The sequence below is a fragment of the Pelodiscus sinensis genome, chromosome 18, assembly GCF_052426305.1.
Source record: "Pelodiscus sinensis isolate ZL-2025 chromosome 18, ASM5242630v1, whole genome shotgun sequence".
In the NCBI taxonomy this organism is placed as follows: domain Eukaryota; kingdom Metazoa; phylum Chordata; order Testudines; family Trionychidae; genus Pelodiscus; species Pelodiscus sinensis.
Window position 1 is genome coordinate 31997176 of NC_143069.1, and position 18525 is coordinate 32015700.

Here is an 18525-nt window from a genome sequence, read left to right on the forward strand (position 1 = left end):
CCCTGCCTCAGTCAACCCCCTGCCTCTCCAGCCCTGGGGGTGCCCCTAACTCCTGACCCACAGCCCAGCCCTGGGGGTGCCCCAACTCTCGACCCGCACCCCCTGCCTCACCAGCCCTGGGGGTGCCCCTAACTCCCGACCCGCACCCCCTGCCTCCCCAGCCCTGAGGGTGCCCCTAACTCCTGACCCGCACCCCCTGCCTCCCCAGCCCTGGGGGTGCCCCTAACTCCCGACCCGCACCCCCTGCCTCCCCAGCCCTGGGGGTGCCCCTAACTCCCGACCCGCACCCCCTGCCTCCCCAGCCCTGGGGGTGCCCCTAACTCTCGACCCGCACCCCCTGCCTCTCCAGCCCTGGGGGTGCCCCTAACTCCCGACCCGCACCCCCTGCCTCCCCAGCCCTGGGGGTGCCCCTAACTCCCGACCCGCACCCCCTGCCTCCCCAGCCCTGGGGGTGCCCCTAACTCCCGACCCGCACCCCCTGCCTCCCCAGCCCTGGGGGTGCCCCTAACTCCCGACCCGCACCCCCTGCCTCCCCAGCCCTGGGGGTGCCCCTAACTCCCGACCCGCACCCCCTGCCTCCCCAGCCCTGGGGGTGCCCCTAACTCCCGACCCGCAGCCCCTGCCTCCCCAGCCCTGGGGGTGCCCCTAACTCCCGACCCGCAGCCCCTGCCTCCCCAGCCCTGGGGGTGCCCCTAACTCCCGACCCGCACCCCCTGCCTCCCCAGCCCTGGGGGTGCCCCTAACTCCCGACCCGCACCCCCTGCCTCCCCAGCCCTGGGGGTGCCCCTAACTCCCGACCCGCACCCCCTGCCTCTCCAGCCCTGGGGGTGCCCCTAACTCCCAACCCACAGCCCCTGCCTCCCCAGCCCTGGGGGTGCCCCTAACTCCCGACCCACAGCCCCTGCCTCCCCAGCCCTGGGGGTGCCCCTAACTCCTGACCCGCACCCCCTGCCTCCCCAGCCCTGGGGGTGCCCCTAACTCCCAACCCACAGCCCCTGCCTCCCCAGCCCTGGGGGTGCCCCTAACTCCCGACCCGCACCCCCTGCCTCCCCAGCCCTGGGGGTGCCCCTAACTCCCGACCCGCAGCCCCTGCCTCCCCAGCCCTGGGGGTGCCCCTAACTCCCGACCCGCACCCCCTGCCTCCCCAGCCCTGGGGGTGCCCCTAACTCCCGACCCGCACCCCCTGCCTCTCCAGCCCTGGGGGTGCCCCTAACTCCCAACCCACAGCCCCTGCCTCCCCAGCCCTGGGGGTGCCCCTAACTCCCAACCCACAGCCCCTGCCTCCCCAGCCCTGGGGGTGCCCCTAACTCCTGACCCGCACCCCCTGCCTCCCCAGCCCTGGGGGTGCCCCTAACTCCCAACCCACAGCCCCTGCCTCCCCAGCCCTGGGGGTGCCCCTAACTCCCGACCCGCACCCCCTGCCTCCCCAGCCCTGGGGGTGCCCCTAACTCCCGACCCGCACCCCCTGCCAGCCCAGTGTGCCGGGCAGTGTGATGCGGTGGGGGAGCATTTCAGCTCTATCTCCTGCAAGAGGAAAAGCAACCCCCAAGTTTCTGCAGCCAGAGCAATCCATGGGACGCCCCCATGCCCCAGCCAGGGGATGGGCACCAAGCCCCCCCCCAGAGGTGGGAGAACCCGGCGCCCTGGCTCCTAGCCCCCTTGCTCTCAGAGCAGACACAGGTACAATGTTTTACAAAATCTTTATTCCAACCATTGTTTGTCCATTTTCAAAAGTGGGTTTTCTGCCCCACTCCCTACACCCCCCCCAAACGCGCGCTGCCCGGCTCCTCCCCACAGGCCCCAGCTCCAAAGGGGGGCTGGGAACCCCCTCATATACCCCCCTTCCCCAGAGCTGGGCACATTCCCCTATGGGGCGTCTCCCACCCCCACCGTACCCCACGGGCCCCTAGCACCAATCCAACCCCCCACCCCCTGGGATCAGCTGTGGGTTTGGCCTGGGCAAATGTCCCCCACATTTCTAGCCCAACCCCCTCATGCAGTGCAGGCCCCTGGGGGGAGCTCTAATAGCATTAGCACCTTGCCTCCCCCCAGAAGAGCCCTGGGGCCAGCGACCCTCTGCCTTGGACCCAGAGGGGTGGGGGGGTCGTTACAAACCACATGGGAGTCTCAGGCCAGCTGAGCTAGAATGGGAGCCCCCCCCATTTGCAGTGCCCAAGCTCTGGGGGTCTCCAGCTGGGGGAGGCAGGGAAAGGGGGCACTGCAGGTGACCAGGGGAATGGCCCGGATACTTGGCCAATGGCTTTGCCTCCTCCCTTCCCCAGTGAGGTAGGTAAGTGTGAAACCCATTTTCCAGATGGGGAAACCGAGGCACACAAGTGATGACTGGGCCCAAGCCAAGGTGCAGCTGGGGAGAGAACCCAGGAGTCCTGCCCCCCCCCAAACACTAGCCCCCACTCCCCTCCCGCAGCTGGCTGCAGCCCCCAGGAGTCCGGGCTCGCTCCTGCCCCACGATCCATCGTCTGTACCGAGGTCCAGTGACACGGGCAGGGATCAGCCACCACCTGGAGGGCAGGGGACACACCCCCAGCTCGGGACTCTGTGAGAAATTAGCCCCTTCGCCCCCCCAACCCCAAATCCACCAGGGGCCCTTGGCCCAGTGAGCCCTGAGAACAGCATCAAGCAGTAAGAACACTGGGGCCCTTTGATCGGGGGCAGGGGGTCCCTGAGCACCCCCTCCCGGGGCCACAGCTGGACTGTGCCTCCGGGGGCTGGGGGGGCAAGGGAGGAAAGCCCGAATAGCACCAGAGGGAGGGGACGGCCGCCGGCCCCAGACGCCTGCAGAGCTGGGGGGGGGAGGGGAGGTCGGCCCTTCCACTCTCTTGTGCAAGCACCGCCCAGGCGAGAGCGGGGCCCGCCCGCCCCCCAGGACAGGGCTCCCCTGCAGGCAAGGGGGTCCTGCCGCCCCAGCTGAGGAGCCAGGCCCCAGCCCTGCTGGTTCTCTGCACTCGTCAGAGGGATAATGACCCCCGGCCCCAGCCCGAGGGGAGGGGGAGCCCAGCGCCGCCCCAGGCATGCACCTCAGAGAGCTGGGGCCCCGGCCCACGGGCCGGCAGCCAGGCGAGGTCCCTGAGCCTCAGGCCGACTCCTCGCTGGAGGCCATGTCGAGGTTGATGGAGCCGTGGCTCACCACCAGCCGCAGGCGCTTGGGGGGGGTGAAGGGGTGGAAGGTCACCGTCCGTTTGGGCTCCTGCTCCGCCCGGCAGAGCCTCCCCGCCTCCAGGCGGACGTGGGCGTAGAGGGAGAGCTTGGGGTCGTCTCTGCCCGGGGGGGGCTGGCTGGCCGGCTGCTGGCGGTTCGGGGGGTGGGAGCAGGGGCTGGCAGGGAGCGTGGCCTTGGCTTGCTGCCGGGCCATACTCCTGGTCCGACAGAGCAGCTGGCTCGGGGGCGGGGGAGCTGGGGGGGTCAGGGGTTGGGGAGCTGTGTCCCCGGCGCGGTGCTTCACAGCTCCAGCAGCGGGCCCTGCGTCCCCAACCCCTGGCTCCAGCGCAGCCCCAGGGGGCCCCGCGTCCCTGGCCCCTGGCTCCAGCGCTGCCCCAGGGGGCCCCGCGTCCCTGCAACCTGGCTCCAGCGCTGCCCCAGGGGGTCCTGCGTTCCCGGCCCCCAGCTCCAGCATGGCCCCAGGGGGCCTCAAGTCCCCAGTCCCCGGCTCCAGCGCTGCCCCAGGGGGTCCCGCGTCCCTGCAACCTGGCTCCAGCGCAGCCCCAGGGGGCCCCGTGTCCCTGGAACCTGGCTCCAGCGCTATCCCAGGGGGCCCCATGTCCCCAGAACCCGGCTCCAGCGCTATCCCAGGGGGCCCCATGTCCCCAGAACCCGGCTCCAGCGCTACCCCAGGAGGCCCCGTGTCCCTGGAACCTGGCTCCAGCGCTACCCCAGGGGGTCCCATGTCCCTGGCCCCCAGCGCTGCCCCAGAGGGCCCCGCATCCCCAGTGTGGAGCCGCATGTCTCTAGCACAGAGCTTCAGAGCTCCACAAGGGGGCCCAGTGAGGCCAGCCCGAAGCTCCAGAATTCCCCCCGAGAGCCTCATGGAGGGCAGGGTCTCCCGCAGGCCTCGGCTGGGGCAGCGGACCCCATGTGGCCCCCCAGCCCCTGAGCCTTGCCCAGCCAGTCCTCTTGGGGGCAGCCTGCCCCCCAGCCCCAGACGCAGCGCGCAGCTGGGACTGGGGGGGGCCAGGCGGGGGCCGGCCAGGCCGGTGGCCGTGCAGCAGCTGTCGTCCCAGTGCGCCGGGCGGCGTCTGCGCAGCGAGCGACGGAGGACGGTGCCGGAGCCCTCGGCGCTGGCCGGCGTCCGCCCGGCTCTGGGCTCCCACCGCGGCAGGGAAACCCAGAGGGGCTTCCGCAGCCGGCAGCCAGCTGGCCCCGCGCCCCGGCAGGCCACACAGTCGTGCAGGGCGACCCGCAGGTCCTTCAGCGCCACCAGAGACCAGGGCAGCCCGCGGCTCCGGGCTCCGAGCCGGGAAGCTGCAAGAGGACAAAGGGAGAGGTCAGGCAAACCCCCGGCACCGGGACAGCGCCACCGCCGACCCCCCAGGCGGGGCGCCTACCGCGGGCACGCTCCCTCCTGCGCCGGGCCTTCCGCCGGCGCCGCGCGCCCGGCTGCTGCGTCTGTTTGGAGACCCGCCCCTTCCAGCGCTGCAGCCGCCCGTCCGTCTCCCGCAGCCGGTACTTCTCCTGCGCTGAGGTAGATTGCGAGGGGTCCTTCTTCCGCAGGCGGAAGGCGCCTTCCCCCTTCCTGCGCAAACAGAGGCCTTAAGTCCTGGCTCCCGGCCCTGCTGCTCCACCCACTAGCCCCTGCTCCCCTCCCCAGGCGTCCTGGCTCCCGACCACACTGCTCTACCCACTAGCCCCCGCTCCCCTCCCCAGGCGTCCTGGCTCCCGACCACGCTGCTCCACCCACTAGCCCCTGCTCCCCTCCCCAGGCGTCCTGGCTCCCGACCACACTGCTCCACCCACTAGCCCCCGCTCCCCTCCTCAGGCGTCCTGGCTCCCGACCACACTGCTCCACCCACTAGCCCCCGCTCCCCTCCCCAGGCGTCCTGGCTCCCGACCACACTGCTCTACCCACTAGCCCCCGCTCCCCTCCCCAGGCGTCCTGGCTCCCGACCACACTGCTCCACCCACTAGCCCCCGCTCCCCTCCCCAGGCATCCTGGCTCCTGACCACACTGCTCTACCCACTAGCCCCCGCTCCCCTCCTCAGGCGTCCTGGCTCCCGACCACACTGCTCCACCCACTAGCCCCCGCTCCCCTCCCCAGGCGTCCTGGCTCCCGACCACACTGCTCCACCCACTAGCCCCCGCTCCCCTCCCCAGGCATCCTGGCTCCTGACCACACTGCTCTACCCACTAGCCCCCGCTCCCCTCCCCAGGCGTCCTGGCTCCCGACCACACTGCTCTACCCACTAGCCCCTGCTCCCCTCCCCAGGCGTCCTGGCTCCCGACCACACTGCTCTACCCACTAGCCCCTGCTCCCCTCCCCAGGCGTCCTGGCTCCCGACCACACTGCTCCACCCACTAGCCCCTGCTCCCCTCCCCAAGCGTCCTGGCTCCCGACCACACTGCTCTACCCACTAGCCCCCGCTCCCCTCCCCAGGCGTCCTGGCTCCCGACCACACTGCTCCACTCACTAGCCCCTGCTCCCCTCCTCAGGCGTCCTGGCTCCCGACCACACTGCTCCACCCACTAGCCCCCGCTCCCCTCCCCAGGCGTCCTGGCTCCCGACCACACTGCTCTACCCACTAGCCCCCGCTTCCCTCCCCAGGCGTCCTGGCTCCCGACCACACTGCTCTACCCATTAGCCCCTGCTCCCCTCCCCAGGCGTCCTGGCTCCCGACCACACTGCTCTACCCATTAGCCCCCGCTCCCCTCCCCAGGCGTCCTGGCTCCCGACCACACTGCTCTACCCACTAGCCCCCGCTCCCCTCCCCAGGCGTCCTGGCTCCCGACCACACTGCTCTACCCACTAGCCCCCGCTTCCCTCCCCAGGCGTCCTGGCTCCCGACCACACTGCTCCACCCACTAGCCCCCGCTCCCTTCCCCAGGCGTCCTGGCTCCTGACCACACTGCTCCACCCACTAGCCCCCGCTCCCTTCCCCAGGCGTCCTGGCTCCCGACCACACTGCTCCACCCACTAGCCCCCGCTCCCTTCCCCAGGCGTCCTGGCTCCCGACCACACTGCTCTACCCATTAGCCCCTGCTCCCCTCCCCAGGCGTCCTGGCTCCCGACCACACTGCTCTACCCATTAGCCCCTGCTCCCCTCCCCAGGCGTCCTGGCTCCCGACCACACTGCTCTACCCACTAGCCCCCGCTCCCTTCCCCAGGCGTCCTGGCTCCTGACCACACTGCTCTACCCACTAGCCCCCGCTCCCCTCCCCAGGCGTCCTGGCTCCTGACCACACTGCTCTACCCACTAGCCCCCGCTCCCCTCCCGAGCCAGGCGGCCTGGCCCCCCGCTCCACCTCTCGCAGGTGCGGCACTCGCACAGCTCGTTGTTCTCCCCAAAGAAGCCGTCGCCGTAGAAGCAGGTGATCTCGTCGTCCGGCTCGATGTCCCTGAGCACCTTGACGCAGGCCGTGTTCCCCTCCGTCGGGACGAACTGGCGGGACCGAGGCGTCAGCGGGGGGGCCATAACCCCCGACAGCTGCACCCCCCAGCAGGGATCTCCCAGCCCTGGGCAAAGGCTCGTTCACCCTCCGCCCCAACTTACCAACGGGGGCAACTTCTTGCCCCTCCCTTCCCCGGGGTCCCACGTCCTGGCTCCGCCTCAGCCACCCGGCCCCCCGCCCTGCTCCCCTGCAGGAGCCAGGCTGGCCCCCTGTGATCCCTACCTTGCAGTTGGGCCTGCAGTCTGGTGGGTCCCCCGGCAGTCCAGGAGCAGCGGGAGTGGAGAGAAGGCAGAAGACAGGGTCAGGCGCCTGCCACTCCCCCCGGCTCACAGCACGTCCCCAGCCCTGCCGCCCCAGGTGAGTGACCACAGGCTGCCGCCACGGGGACCAGGGTGGGACAAAGCCTCCCCCCCGCCCAGCCCTGCCAATACCTACGGGCTGGAGAGGATCAGCCGTGCCAGGGGCAGAGCTGGTGCTGAATGACCCCCCCCAGTGCGGGGGGCACCACTGAGAGGCCCCCTACAGGTCTGAGAGATCCCAAAGAGGCTGGGAGGGAGGGGCCACAGGAGGATGGGGCAGAGCTGGGGGAGCCCAGGGTGGGGCTGCAGGTCAGGATTGAGGGGCACCGGCAGGGCAGGAAAGGGGCTTGGCGGGGTGGGCGGGTGGAGGCAGCAGGTGCCTGGCAGAGCGGCAAGAGTGGGGATCTGGCAAGGTGGGTGGGAGGCCCGGCAGGGGCCTGGCAGGGCAGGTAGGAGGAGTAGCAGGGGCCCAGCAGGGCGGGTGGGTGGAAGCAGTGGGGGCGGGAGTGACGGGGGGTCCGGCGGGGGGCCTGGCAGGGTGGGTGGGAGTGGCGGGAGGCCCTGCACGGCGGGAGGGGCGGGGGACATGGCAGGGCGGGCGGGAGTGGAGGGGGGTCCAGCGAGGGGCCCGGCAGGGCGGGCGGAAGGGGCGGGGAGGCAGCGGGGGGCCCGGCAGGGTGGGTGGGTGGGGAGGCTAGCGGGGGGCCCAGCGGGGCGGGCGGGAGTGGTGGGGAGCCCGGCAGGGGGCCCAGCAGGGCAGGCGGGAGTGGCGGGGGCTCTGGCGAGGGGCCCGGCGAGGTGGGCGGGAGGGGCGGGGGCTCTGGCGAGGGGCCCGGCGAGGTGGGCGGGAGGGGCGGGGGCTCTGGCGAGGGGCCCGGCGAGGTGGGCGGGAGGGGCGGGGGCTCTGGCGAGGGGCCCGGCGAGGTGGGCGGGAGGGGCGGGGGCTCTGGCGAGGGGCCCGGCGAGGTGGGCGGGAGGGGCGGGGGCTCTGGCGAGGGGCCCGGCGAGGTGGGCGGGAGGGGCGGGGGCTCTGGCGAGGGGCCCGGCGGGAGGGGCGGGGGCTCTGGCGAGGGGCCCGGCGGGAGGGGCGGGGGCTCTGGCGAGGGGCCCGGCGAGGTGGGCGGGAGGGGCGGGGGCTCTGGCGAGGGGCCCGGCGAGGTGGGCGGGAGGGGCGGGGGCTCTGGCGAGGGGCCCGGCGGGAGGGGCGGGGGCTCTGGCGAGGGGCCCGGCGAGGTGGGCGGGAGGGGCGGGGGCTCTGGCGAGGGGCCCGGCGAGGTGGGCGGGAGGGGCGGGGGCTCTGGCGAGGGGCCCGGCGAGGTGGGCGGGAGGGGCGGGGGCTCTGGCGAGGGGCCCGGCGAGGTGGGCGGGAGGGGCGGGGGCTCTGGCGAGGGGCCCGGCGAGGTGGGCGGGAGGGGCGGGGGCTCTGGCGAGGGGCCCGGCGAGGTGGGCGGGAGGGGCGGGGGCTCTGGCGAGGGGCCCGGCGGGGAGGGGCGGGGGCTCTGGCGAGGGGCCCGGCGGGAGGGGCGGGGGCTCTGGCGAGGGGCCCGGCGAGGTGGGCGGGAGGGGCGGGGGCTCTGGCGAGGGGCCCGGCGAGGTGGGCGGGAGGGGCGGGGGCTCTGGCGAGGGGCCCGGCGGGAGGGGCGGGGGCTCTGGCGAGGGGCCCGGCGAGGTGGGCGGGAGGGGCGGGGGCTCTGGCGAGGGGCCCGGCGAGGTGGGCGGGAGGGGCGGGGGCTCTGGCGAGGGGCCCGGCGAGGTGGGCGGGAGGGGCGGGGGCTCTGGCGAGGGGCCCGGCGAGGTGGGCGGGAGGGGCGGGGGCTCTGGCGAGGGGCCCGGCGAGGTGGGCGGGAGGGGCGGGGGCTCTGGCGAGGGGCCCGGCGAGGTGGGCGGGAGGGGCGGGGGCTCTGGCGAGGGGCCCGGCGAGGTGGGCGGGAGGGGCGGGGGCTCTGGCGAGGGGCCCGGCGAGGTGGGCGGGAGGGGCGGGGGCTCTGGCGAGGGGCCCGGCGAGGTGGGCGGGAGGGGCGGGGGCTCTGGCGAGGGGCCCGGCGAGGTGGGCGGGAGGGGCGGGGGCTCTGGCGAGGGGCCCGGCGAGGTGGGCGGGAGGGGCGGGGGCTCTGGCGAGGGGCCCGGCGAGGTGGGCGGGAGGGGCGGGGGCTCTGGCGAGGGGCCCGGCGAGGTGGGCGGGAGGGGCGGGGGCTCTGGCGAGGGGCCCGGCGAGGTGGGCGGGAGGGGCGGGGGCTCTGGCGAGGGGCCCGGCGAGGTGGGCGGGAGGGGCGGGGGCTCTGGCGAGGGGCCCGGCGAGGTGGGCGGGAGGGGCGGGGGCTCTGGCGAGGGGCCCGGCGAGGTGGGCAGGAGGGGCGGCAGGGCGGGAGCAGCTGCCCGCACCGTGGTTGATGAAGGCGGCGGGGCCGAGCCAGAGCTGGGCGCACTGCTTGCGCGTGGAGTACATGATGCTGAAGTCGTTCTCCCCGGCCCGCAGCAGGCTCTCGTCTGGCTCCGTCAGCTCCGCAATGCAGCCCACCAGCAGCTCCAGCTTGTCGTTCTTCCTCCTGCGGCATTGGGGGGCAGGTAAGGGCCTGCTGCACAGCCCCCCATCGGGCACTGGGGGTGGGTGGGGAGGCTGGATACACAGAGACCCCTCGCCTGGCACGGGACCCAGCCATTCGGGGCAGGTGGGGGGGGAGTGGCATAGGAGGACCCCTTCTGGCACGGGACCCAGCCACTCTGGGGGATGGGCAGGCATAGGGGGACCCCTTCTAGCATGGGACCCAGTCATTTTGGGGGGTGGGCAGGCGTAGGGGGACCCCTTGCCCAGTGTGGGAGCCAGCTGCTCTGGGGCGGGACAGGCGTAAGGGAGCCCTTTGCCCATGGGGTGCAGGGAGTCGAGAGCCTCCTACCATGACTTTGTGGACACCACCTGGGCCCCGTTGGTCTCCAGGGAGTAGCGGCTGCAGGGCAGGATGGCGAAGCCGCTCTCAGGGAGGAAGATGCGGAGGTAGCGGAATATCTGGGGAGAACACGAGAGGGACCGTGACCCAGGCTGAGAACCCAGGAGTCCTAGCGCCCAGCCCAGCCCAGCCCAGCCCCACCCCGCCCTTCCCTGCTCCACCCACTGGACCCCTTGCCCTGCCCCTCGCCAGGCCAGGCCCCAGGACTCACGTGAGTTTTGAGCGCTGTCTCCTGCTGGCGGCTACGGCTCTTGAAGTAGGGGCCGGCCCATTCGCCCAGCATGAGGGCCCGGTACGCGGCCTCCAGGTCCCGGCGCCGGCGGAACCCCTCCACCGCCTCGCGCAGGTGGTGCTGCCTCCTGATGGCGGGGAGCGGGCTGGGGGGCAGAGAGTCCTCATCACACCCCTGCCACCCCAGCCCTGGGCTCCCCCAGCCCTGCCGGAGCCCCTCACTTCTGCCCTGCAGCCCCTGTCAGCCCAGCCCTGCCGGTGCCCCTCACTCCTGACACAGCCCCTGCCAGCCCAGCCCTGCCAGTGCCCCTCACTTCTGCCCTGCAGCCCCTGTCAGCCCAGCCCTGCCGGTGCCCCTCACTCCTGACACAGCCCCTGCCAGCCCAGCCCTGCCGGTGCCCCTCACTCCTGACACAGCCCCTGTCAGCCCAGCCCTGCCGGTGCCCCTCACTCCTGACACAGCCCCTGTCAGCCCAGCCCTGCCGGTGCCCCTCACTCCTGACACAGCCCCTGCCAGCCCAGCCCTGCCGGTGCCCCTCACTCCTGACACAGCCCCTGTCAGCCCAGCCCTGCCGGTGCCCCTCACTCCTGACACAGCCCCTGCCAGCCCAGCCCAGCCCGTGCCCCTCACTCCTGACACAGCCCCTGCCAGCCCAGCCCAGCCCGTGCCCCTCACTCCTGACACAGCCCCTGCCAGCCCAGCCCTGCCAGTGCCCCTCACTCCTGACACACAGCCCCTGCCAGCCCAGCCCTGCCAGTGCCCCTCACTCCTGACACACAGCCCCTGCCAGCCCAGCCCAGCCCTGCCCGTGCCCCTCACTCCTGACACACCGCCCCTGCCAGCCCAGCCCAGCCCTGCCGGTGCCCCTCACTCCTGACACAGCCCCTGCCTGCCCAGCCCAGCCCAGCCCTGCCGGTGCCCCTCACTCCTGACACAGCCCCTGCCAGCCCAGCCCAGCCCTGCCAGTGCCCCTCACTCCTGACACAGCCCCTGCCTGCCCAGCCCAGCCCTGCCAGTGCCCCTCACTCCTGACACACAGCCCCTGCCAGCCCAGCCCAGCCCTGCCCGTGCCCCTCACTCCTGACACACCGCCCCTGCCAGCCCAGCCCAGCCCTGCCGGTGCCCCTCACTCCTGACACAGCCCCTGCCAGCCCAGCCCAGCCCTGCTGGTGCCCCTCACTCCTGACACAGCCCCTGCCTGCCCAGCCCAGCCCTGCCGGTGCCCCTCACTCCTGACACACAGCCCCTGCCAGCCCAGCCCAGCCCAGCCCGTGCCCCTCACTCCTGACACAGCCCCTGCCTGCCCAGCCCAGCCCTGCCGGTGCCCCTCACTCCTGACACACAGCCCCTGCCAGCCCAGCCCTGCCAGTGCCCCTCACTCCTGACACAGCCCCTGCCAGCCCAGCCCTGCCAGTGCCCCTCACTCCTGACACAGCCCCTGCCAGCCCAGCCCTGCCGGTGCCCCTCACTCCTGACACAGCCCCTGCCAGCCCAGCCCTGCCAGTGCCCCTCACTCCTGACACAGCCCCTGCCAGCCCAGCCCTGCCGGTGCCCCTCACTCCTGACACAGCCCCTGCCAGCCCAGCCCTGCCAGTGCCCCTCACTCCTGACGCAGCCCCTGCCAGCCCAGCCCAGCCCTGCCGGTGCCCCTCACTCCTGACACAGCCCCTGCCAGCCCAGCCCTGCCAGTGCCCCTCACTCCTGACACAGCCCCTGCCAGCCCAGCCCAGCCCAGCCCGTGCCCCTCACTCTTGCCCCGCAGCCCCTCCCGGTGCCCCTCACTCCCGCCCCACAGCCCCTGTCCCCCGGCCAGCCACGCCCTGACCTGACGTTCATCTTGTGGGTCTTGAAGCCCAGGTAGGAGTCGAGCACCAGGCTGGTGGCCAGGTCGTCATTCTCACACAGCTCCTTGGCCGTCACCCGCGTGGACCCCATGGTCCGACCAGACGCATGCTGCTGCCTGCGGCGGGGGAGGGGTGTCAGAAAGCCAGACAGGGGCGCCCTGGAGCTCCACTCGGGGGGGATCCTGCAGCTCCTGGGTGTCCCCGGCATCTCTGCCCCACCACATGCCGGCAGAGGGGGCATCTGGGGCCGGGACACAGCCCCTCCAGCGTGTGCCAAGGGGACTCCTCCCCCACTGTGCGCCCTGCAGCCCAGCCCCCATTCCATCCCACAGCCCCAGCGCCCAGGACTGCGCAGCCGGGGACCCCGACTGGAAAACACGCCCTCACCTGCTGCCCACAGCTAGGGGCAGGCTTGCCCCTCCTCCGCCCCCCAGCCCTGGGGGCTTCCCTGCAGCAAGTGACAGGGACAAAGAACAGAGAGAAAACAACAGCACCGGCGGGAACCCCTCATGGGCCTCCCGCAACAGCTGGTTCCTGGAGACTCCCCCCCACTTCTAGAGAGGACCCAGGAATCGGAGCTCTGAGGCTCCCTCCTCAGCCAGAGACAGGACCCCGGAGTCTGAGCCCTCAGCCCCTCCCCTCTAATCACCAACCGCCCCCCTCCCAGAGTCAGAGAGAGGACCCCGGAGTTGGAGTTCTCAGTCCCCGCACCCCCCAGAGAGAGGACCCCGGAATCGGAGCTCTCGGCCCCGCACCCCCCAGAGAGAGGACCCCGGAGTCGGAGCTCTCGGCCCCGCACCCCCCAGAGAGAGGACCCCGGAGTCGGAGCTCTCGGCCCCGCACCCGCCAGAGAGAGGACCCCGGAGTCGGAGCTCTCGGCCCCGCACCCCCCAGAGAGAGGACCCCGGAGTCGGAGCTCTCGGCCCCGCACCCTCCAGAGAGAGGACCCCGGAGTCGGAGCTCTCGGCCCCGCACCCGCCAGAGAGAGGACCCCGGAGTCGGAGCTCTCGGCCCCGCACCCGCCAGAGAGAGGACCCCGGAGTCGGAGCTCTCGGCCCCGCACCCCCCAGAGAGAGGACCCCGGAGTCGGAGCTCTCGGCCCCGCACCCGCCAGAGAGAGGACCCCGGAGTCGGAGCTCTCGGCCCCGCACCCCCCAGAGAGAGGACCCCGGAGTCGGAGCTCTCGGCCCCGCACCCCCCAGAGAGAGGACCCCGGAGTCGGAGCTCTCAGCCCCGCACCCCCCAGAGAGAGGACCCCGGAGTCGGAGCTCTCGGCCCCGCACCCCCCAGAGAGAGGACCCCGGAGTCGGAGCTCTCGGCCCCGCACCCCCCAGAGAGAGGACCCCGGAGTCGGAGCTCTCGGCCCCGCACCCTCCAGAGAGAGGACCCCGGAGTCGGAGCTCTCAGCCCCGCACCCCCCAGAGAGAGGACCCCGGAGACGGAGCTCTCAGCCCCGCACCCCCCAGAGAGAGGACCCCGGAGTCGGAGCTCTCGCCCCCGCACCCCCCAGAGAGAGGACCCCGGAGTCGGAGCTCTCAGCCCCGCACACCCCCCAGAGAGAGGACCCCGGAGTCGGAGCTCTCAGCCCCGCACCCCCCAGAGAGAGGACCCCGGAGTCGGAGCTCTCAGCCCCGCACCCCCCAGAGAGAGGACCCCGGAGTCGGAGCTCTCAGCCCCGCACCCCCCAGAGAGAGGACCCCGGAGTCGGAGCTCTCGCCCCCGCACCCCCCAGAGAGAGGACCCCGGAGTCGGAGCTCTCAGCCCCGCACCCCCCAGAGAGAGGACCCCGGAGTCGGAGCTCTCGGCCCCCCGCACCCCCCAGAGAGAGGACCCCGGAGTCGGAGCTCTCGGCCCCGCACCCCCCAGAGAGAGGACCCCGGAGTCGGAGCTCTCAGCCCCGCACCCCCCAGAGAGAGGACCCCGGAGTCGGAGCTCTCAGTCCCCGCACCCCCCAGAGAGAGGACCCCGGAGTCGGAGCTCTCGGCCCCGCACCCCCCAGAGAGAGGACCCCGGAGTCGGAGCTCTCAGTCCCCGCACCCCCCAGAGAGAGGACCCCGGAGTCGGAGCTCTCAGTCCCCGCACCCCCCAGAGAGAGGACCCCAGAGTCGGAGCTCTCGGCCCCGCACCCCCCAGAGAGAGGACCCCGGAGTCGGAGCTCTCGGCCCCGCACCCCCCAGAGAGAGGACCCCGGAGTCGGAGCTCTCAGTCCCCGCACCCCGCAGAGAGAGGACCCCGGAGTCGGAGCTCTCAGTCCCCGCACCCCCCAGAGAGAGGACCCCGGAGTCGGAGCTCTCAGTCCCCGCACCCCGCAGAGAGAGGACCCCGGAGTCGGAGCTCTCAGTCCCCGCACCCCCCAGAGAGAGGACCCCGGAGTCGGAGCTCTCAGTCCCCGCACCCCCCAGAGAGAGGACCCCAGAGTCGGAGCTCTCGGCCCCGCACCCCCCAGAGAGAGGACCCCAGAGTCGGAGCTCTCGGCCCCCCGCACCCCCCAGAGAGAGGACCCCAGAGTCGGAGCTCTCGGCCCCGCACCCCCCAGAGAGAGGACCCCGGAGTCGGAGCTCTCGGCCCCGCACCCCCCAGAGAGAGGACCCCGGAGTCGGAGCTCTCAGTCCCCGCACCCCCCAGAGAGAGGACCCCAGAGTCGGAGCTCTCGGCCCCGCACCCCCCAGAGAGAGGACCCCAGAGTCGGAGCTCTCGGCCCCCCGCACCCCCCAGAGAGAGGACCCCAGAGTCGGAGCTCTCGGCCCCGCACCCCCCAGAGAGGACCCCGGAGTCGGAGCTCTCAGCCCCCGCACCCCCCAGAGAGAGGACCCCAGAGTCGGAGCTCTCGGCCCCGCACCCCCCAGAGAGAGGACCCCGGAGTCGGAGCTCTCGGCCCCCCGCACCCCCCAGAGAGAGGACCCCGGAGTCGGAGCTCTCGGCCCCGCACCCCCCAGAGAGAGGACCCCGGAGTCGGAGCTCTCGGCCCCGCACCCCCCAGAGAGAGGACCCCGGAGTCGGAGCTCTCAGTCCCCGCACCCCGCAGAGAGAGGACCCCGGAGTCGGAGCTCTCGGCCCCGCACCCCCCAGAGAGAGGACCCCGGAGTCGGAGCTCTCGGCCCCCCGCACCCCCCAGAGAGAGGACCCCGGAATCGGAGCTCTCGGCCCCGCACCCCCCAGAGAGAGGACCCCGGAGTCGGAGCTCTCGGCCCCGCACCCCCCAGAGAGAGGACCCCGGAGTCGGAGCTCTCAGTCCCCGCACCCCGCAGAGAGAGGACCCCGGAGTCGGAGCTCTCAGCCCCCCACACCCTCCAGAGAGAGGACCCCGGAGACGGAGCTCTCAGCCCCCCGCACTCCCCAGAGAGAGGACCCCGGAATCGGAGCTCTTGGCCCCGCACCCCCCAGAGAGAGGACCCCGGAGTCGGAGCTCTCTGCCCCGCACCCCCCAGAGAGAGGACCCCGGAGTCGGAGCTCTCGGCCCCGCACCCCCCAGAGAGAGGACCCCGGAGTCGGAGCTCTCGGCCCCGCACCCCCCAGAGAGAGGACCCCGGAGTCGGAGCTCTCGGCCCCGCACCCCCCAGAGAGAGGACCCCGGAGTCGGAGCTCTCGGCCCCGCACCCCCCAGAGAGAGGACCCCGGAGTCGGAGCTCTCGGCCCCGCACCCCCCAGAGAGAGGACCCCGGAGTCGGAGCTCTCGGCCCCGCACCCTCCAGAGAGAGGACCCCGGAGTCGGAGCTCTCGGCCCCGCACCCCCCAGAGAGAGGACCCCGGAGTCCGAGCCCCACCCTCCTGTTAGCTTCCAATCCCTGTCTGAGGTCATCTCCCTGCACTGTGCCCTGGGCTCTTTCGAGCCACTCAGCCTCCCTGCAGCCAGCCTGGCCCACCCCGCAGGAACACTGAAAACATCTGGGAGGGGGGGGGAGCCCCTGAGCCACTGCAGCTCCACCGCTAATCACCCGAGGGGCCTTGGGGCCAGGACTCCTGGGTTCTCTCCTGCTTGTGAGAGGGGAGTGAGGCCTAGTGGGGGTTGGGAGCCAGGACTCGCGGCTGTCTGACAAGGAGGGGAGGGATTTCCTATTTGGGAGGCTTCCCCCCCCACCTGCCCCATAGCAACAACTGCCAGACTGAGCGGAGAGCAGCTGCTGACCCTGGCTGGGGGAAATTTGAGGGGAACAGAAGCAGGGCAGGGCCTGCCTGGCTCAGGGGGGCGGGGAATGGGGCAGGGGGCCAGCAGCCATCCAGCCACCAAAAGCCATTCCCCCCCCCCCCCGCCCCATGTGTGAATCCAATCGCAGCGCATGAGTCACCCCCACTCCAGCTGGGATGAGGACTGCCCAAGCTGTAGCATCAGCAGAGGGGCCCACACATCCCTGTCCCCTCCTCTCATACACCCCCAGCCAGCCCTCCCTTCCCCACAGCGCTTTGTGTATTAGAAACTGGTTGGGCGCACCCACTGCAGTAGTATCTGCACAGACCCCCAGGACAGAGCTCGGCCGGGCCGCTCGAACTCCCTCCTCCTGGAAGCCCAGGAGCCACAGAGGGACTCAGGGAAACCGAGGCACAGAGGGGCCTTGCTTGGCTGGACATCCAGATGATCAGCGGACGAGAACCCAGGTGTCCTGACAAGGAGCGAGCTGTTCGCTCGGCCAGCCCCTAGCACAACGGGGCAGCCCCTGAGCGGAGCCCAGCGCCCAGAAGCGGTCCAGGGAGGGCCAGCTCACAGCCAATTACCAATCGCCCCTGACCCAGCCTTTGTGACCCCGGCCGTGCCAGACCAGACGCTGCCCGAACCCAGCGTGAAACGAGTCCTCAGCTGAGCTTCACGGCAAGACATGAGGCCACGAAATTCACCCTGTTCTGCCTCGATTCGCCACCCCCCCCAGACGGGGGCCCCCTTGTGGGGACACCGGGAAAAGCCGCCAATTTCAGGCGCCCGCTGGGGAGGGCTCCCCACATTCAGCCGGGCAAGTTGTCAGCAGCGGCTTTGCCCATGGGGCTGCGGGGAAGGGCGTGTGCAGGGATGTGAGCGTCCACACACACAGGCAGCTGGGGGGCAGGTTGGGCATCTGGGCCTCTGCTCCTTGGGGCCAGGGACCAGGCACCCGCTGCACCTCTGTGAAGAGCCCGGCATGGGGGGGGGGGGGGGGCAGCACCACGTGGGGCGAAGAGGATGGAGGGCACCCGGGAGAACCTGGGGAAGCCAGGGCACCTCAGGGAGGATTGGGGGAGGGGCTGTCACCAAGGGAGGGGGGAGAAGGAGCTGGCACCACAGGGAGGACTGGGGGTCAGGGGGGAGGGGCTGGCACTGGGGGGGGTGGAGGAGGGACTGACACCATAGGTTGTGCTCTGAGGGTGGGGGAGGAGCTGGCACCACGGGGGGGGGGGGAGGGGGCTCAGGGGATGGGGGAGGGGCTGGTACCACGGGGGGGGGGGAGGTCTGGGGTGGGGGAGGGGCTGGCACCACGGAGGGGGGCTTAGGTGTGGGGAGGGGCTGACACCATGGGTGTCGGGGGGGGGTTCAGGGGGTGGGGGAGGGGCTGACACCATGGGGGGGTCAGGGGGGTTCAGGGTGGGGGAGGGGCTGACACCATGGGGTGTCGGGGGGGTTCAGGGGGTGGGGGAGGGGCTGACACCATGGGGGTCAGGGGGGTTCAGGGGGTGGGGGAGGGGCTGACACATGGGGGGGTCAGGGGGGTTCAGGGGGTGGGGGAGGGGCTGACACCATGGGGTGTCGGGGGGTTCAGGGGGTGGGGGAGGGGCTGACACCACGGGGGGCTCTGGGGTGGGGGAGGGGCGGGCACCAATAAGGGGGGCGCTCAGGGGGGTGGGGGAGGGGCCGACAACATGGGGGGGTCTGGGGGTTCAGGGGGTGGGGGAGGGGCTGACACCATGGGGTGTCGGGGGGGTTCAGGGGGTGGGGGAGGGGCTGACACCACGGGGGGCTCTGGGGTGGGGGAGGGGGCTCAGGGTGTGGGGGAGGGGCGGGCACCAATAAGGGGGGCGCTCAGGGGGGTGGGGGAGGGGCCGACAACATGGGGGGGTCTGGGGGGGTCAGGGGGTGGGGGAGGGGCTGGCACCATGGGGGGGGCATGACGAGGGCGGGGCTACGCGAGCGACCGTTGGGGAGGCCCCGCCCCGCTCCGCGCGCGCCGCGCCCGCTCGCGCCTCACCTGCCCCAGCCGCCGCCGCTTCTGTGTGTCCCCCTCCCCCGCCCGTCGCGGAGCCCTCGCGGCCTTCGCCCCGCCCCCCACGGGGCCCATTGGGCCCTATCCCGGCCGCGCCGCTTCCTATTGGGCCAGCCCGGCTGCCTATCGCTGCTCGCCCCGCCCCCGCCCGCGGCCGTTGGGCGGTCGGAGTGTTTGTCACACGCTCCCCCCGCCCCCGCGGGACGCCCTGCTTCCCGCGCTGCCCATTGGGGAAACCAGGTGTCTGTCCGTTTCCGTCCGGCCCCTTCGCTCCCCATTGGGCGCCTGACAGGCTACTGCCATCCGACGCACACCTCTGCCGCCTCCTATTGGACTGCTCGGGTGCCAACCTTGTCCATCCTGCCCTGGGCGCCCATTGGTCGCTCGCTATCTTTCTCCCTCTCCGATTGGTCTCTCAA

At 72.6% G+C, this 18525-nt stretch overlaps 1 protein-coding gene across 2 annotated transcripts; it reads right to left on the reverse strand.

The window, feature by feature from the left end:
- Positions 1 to 1683: 1683 nt before the first annotated feature.
- Positions 1684 to 18247, reverse strand: KMT5C (lysine methyltransferase 5C). Of its 2 annotated transcripts, XM_089770088.1 has the most exons (10): positions 18092 to 18247; positions 11924 to 12058; positions 10078 to 10243; positions 9816 to 9925; positions 9304 to 9467; positions 6845 to 6864; positions 6476 to 6612; positions 4563 to 4750; positions 3580 to 4479; positions 1684 to 3537 (listed from the first exon to the last, which is right to left on the reverse strand). In XM_089770088.1, the coding sequence occupies exons 2-10, from the start codon at positions 12031 to 12033 to the stop codon at positions 3095 to 3097; spliced, it is 2238 nt and encodes a 745-aa protein (XP_089626214.1). In that variant the 5' UTR covers positions 12034 to 12058; positions 18092 to 18247; the 3' UTR covers positions 1684 to 3094. The 2 variants fall into 2 exon arrangements, with proteins under 2 accessions (XP_089626214.1, XP_075773707.2); XM_075917592.2 differs by having other exon boundaries at positions 1684 to 4479.
- Positions 18248 to 18525: the final 278 nt, after the last annotated feature.

Coding starts and splice junctions, on each gene's coding strand:
- KMT5C (XM_075917592.2), bottom strand. CDS start 12,033: ATGGGGTCCACGCGGGTGACGGCCAAGGAGCTGTGTGAGAATGACGAC. Junction 9,926..10,077: donor AGACAGCGCTCAAAACTCAC/GTGAGTCCTGGG, acceptor TGTTCTCCCCAG/ATATTCCGCTACCTCCGCAT. Junction 4,751..6,475: donor GAGTGCCGCACCTGCGAGAG/GTGGAGCGGGGG, acceptor CTGTTTGCGCAG/GAAGGGGGAAGGCGCCTTCC.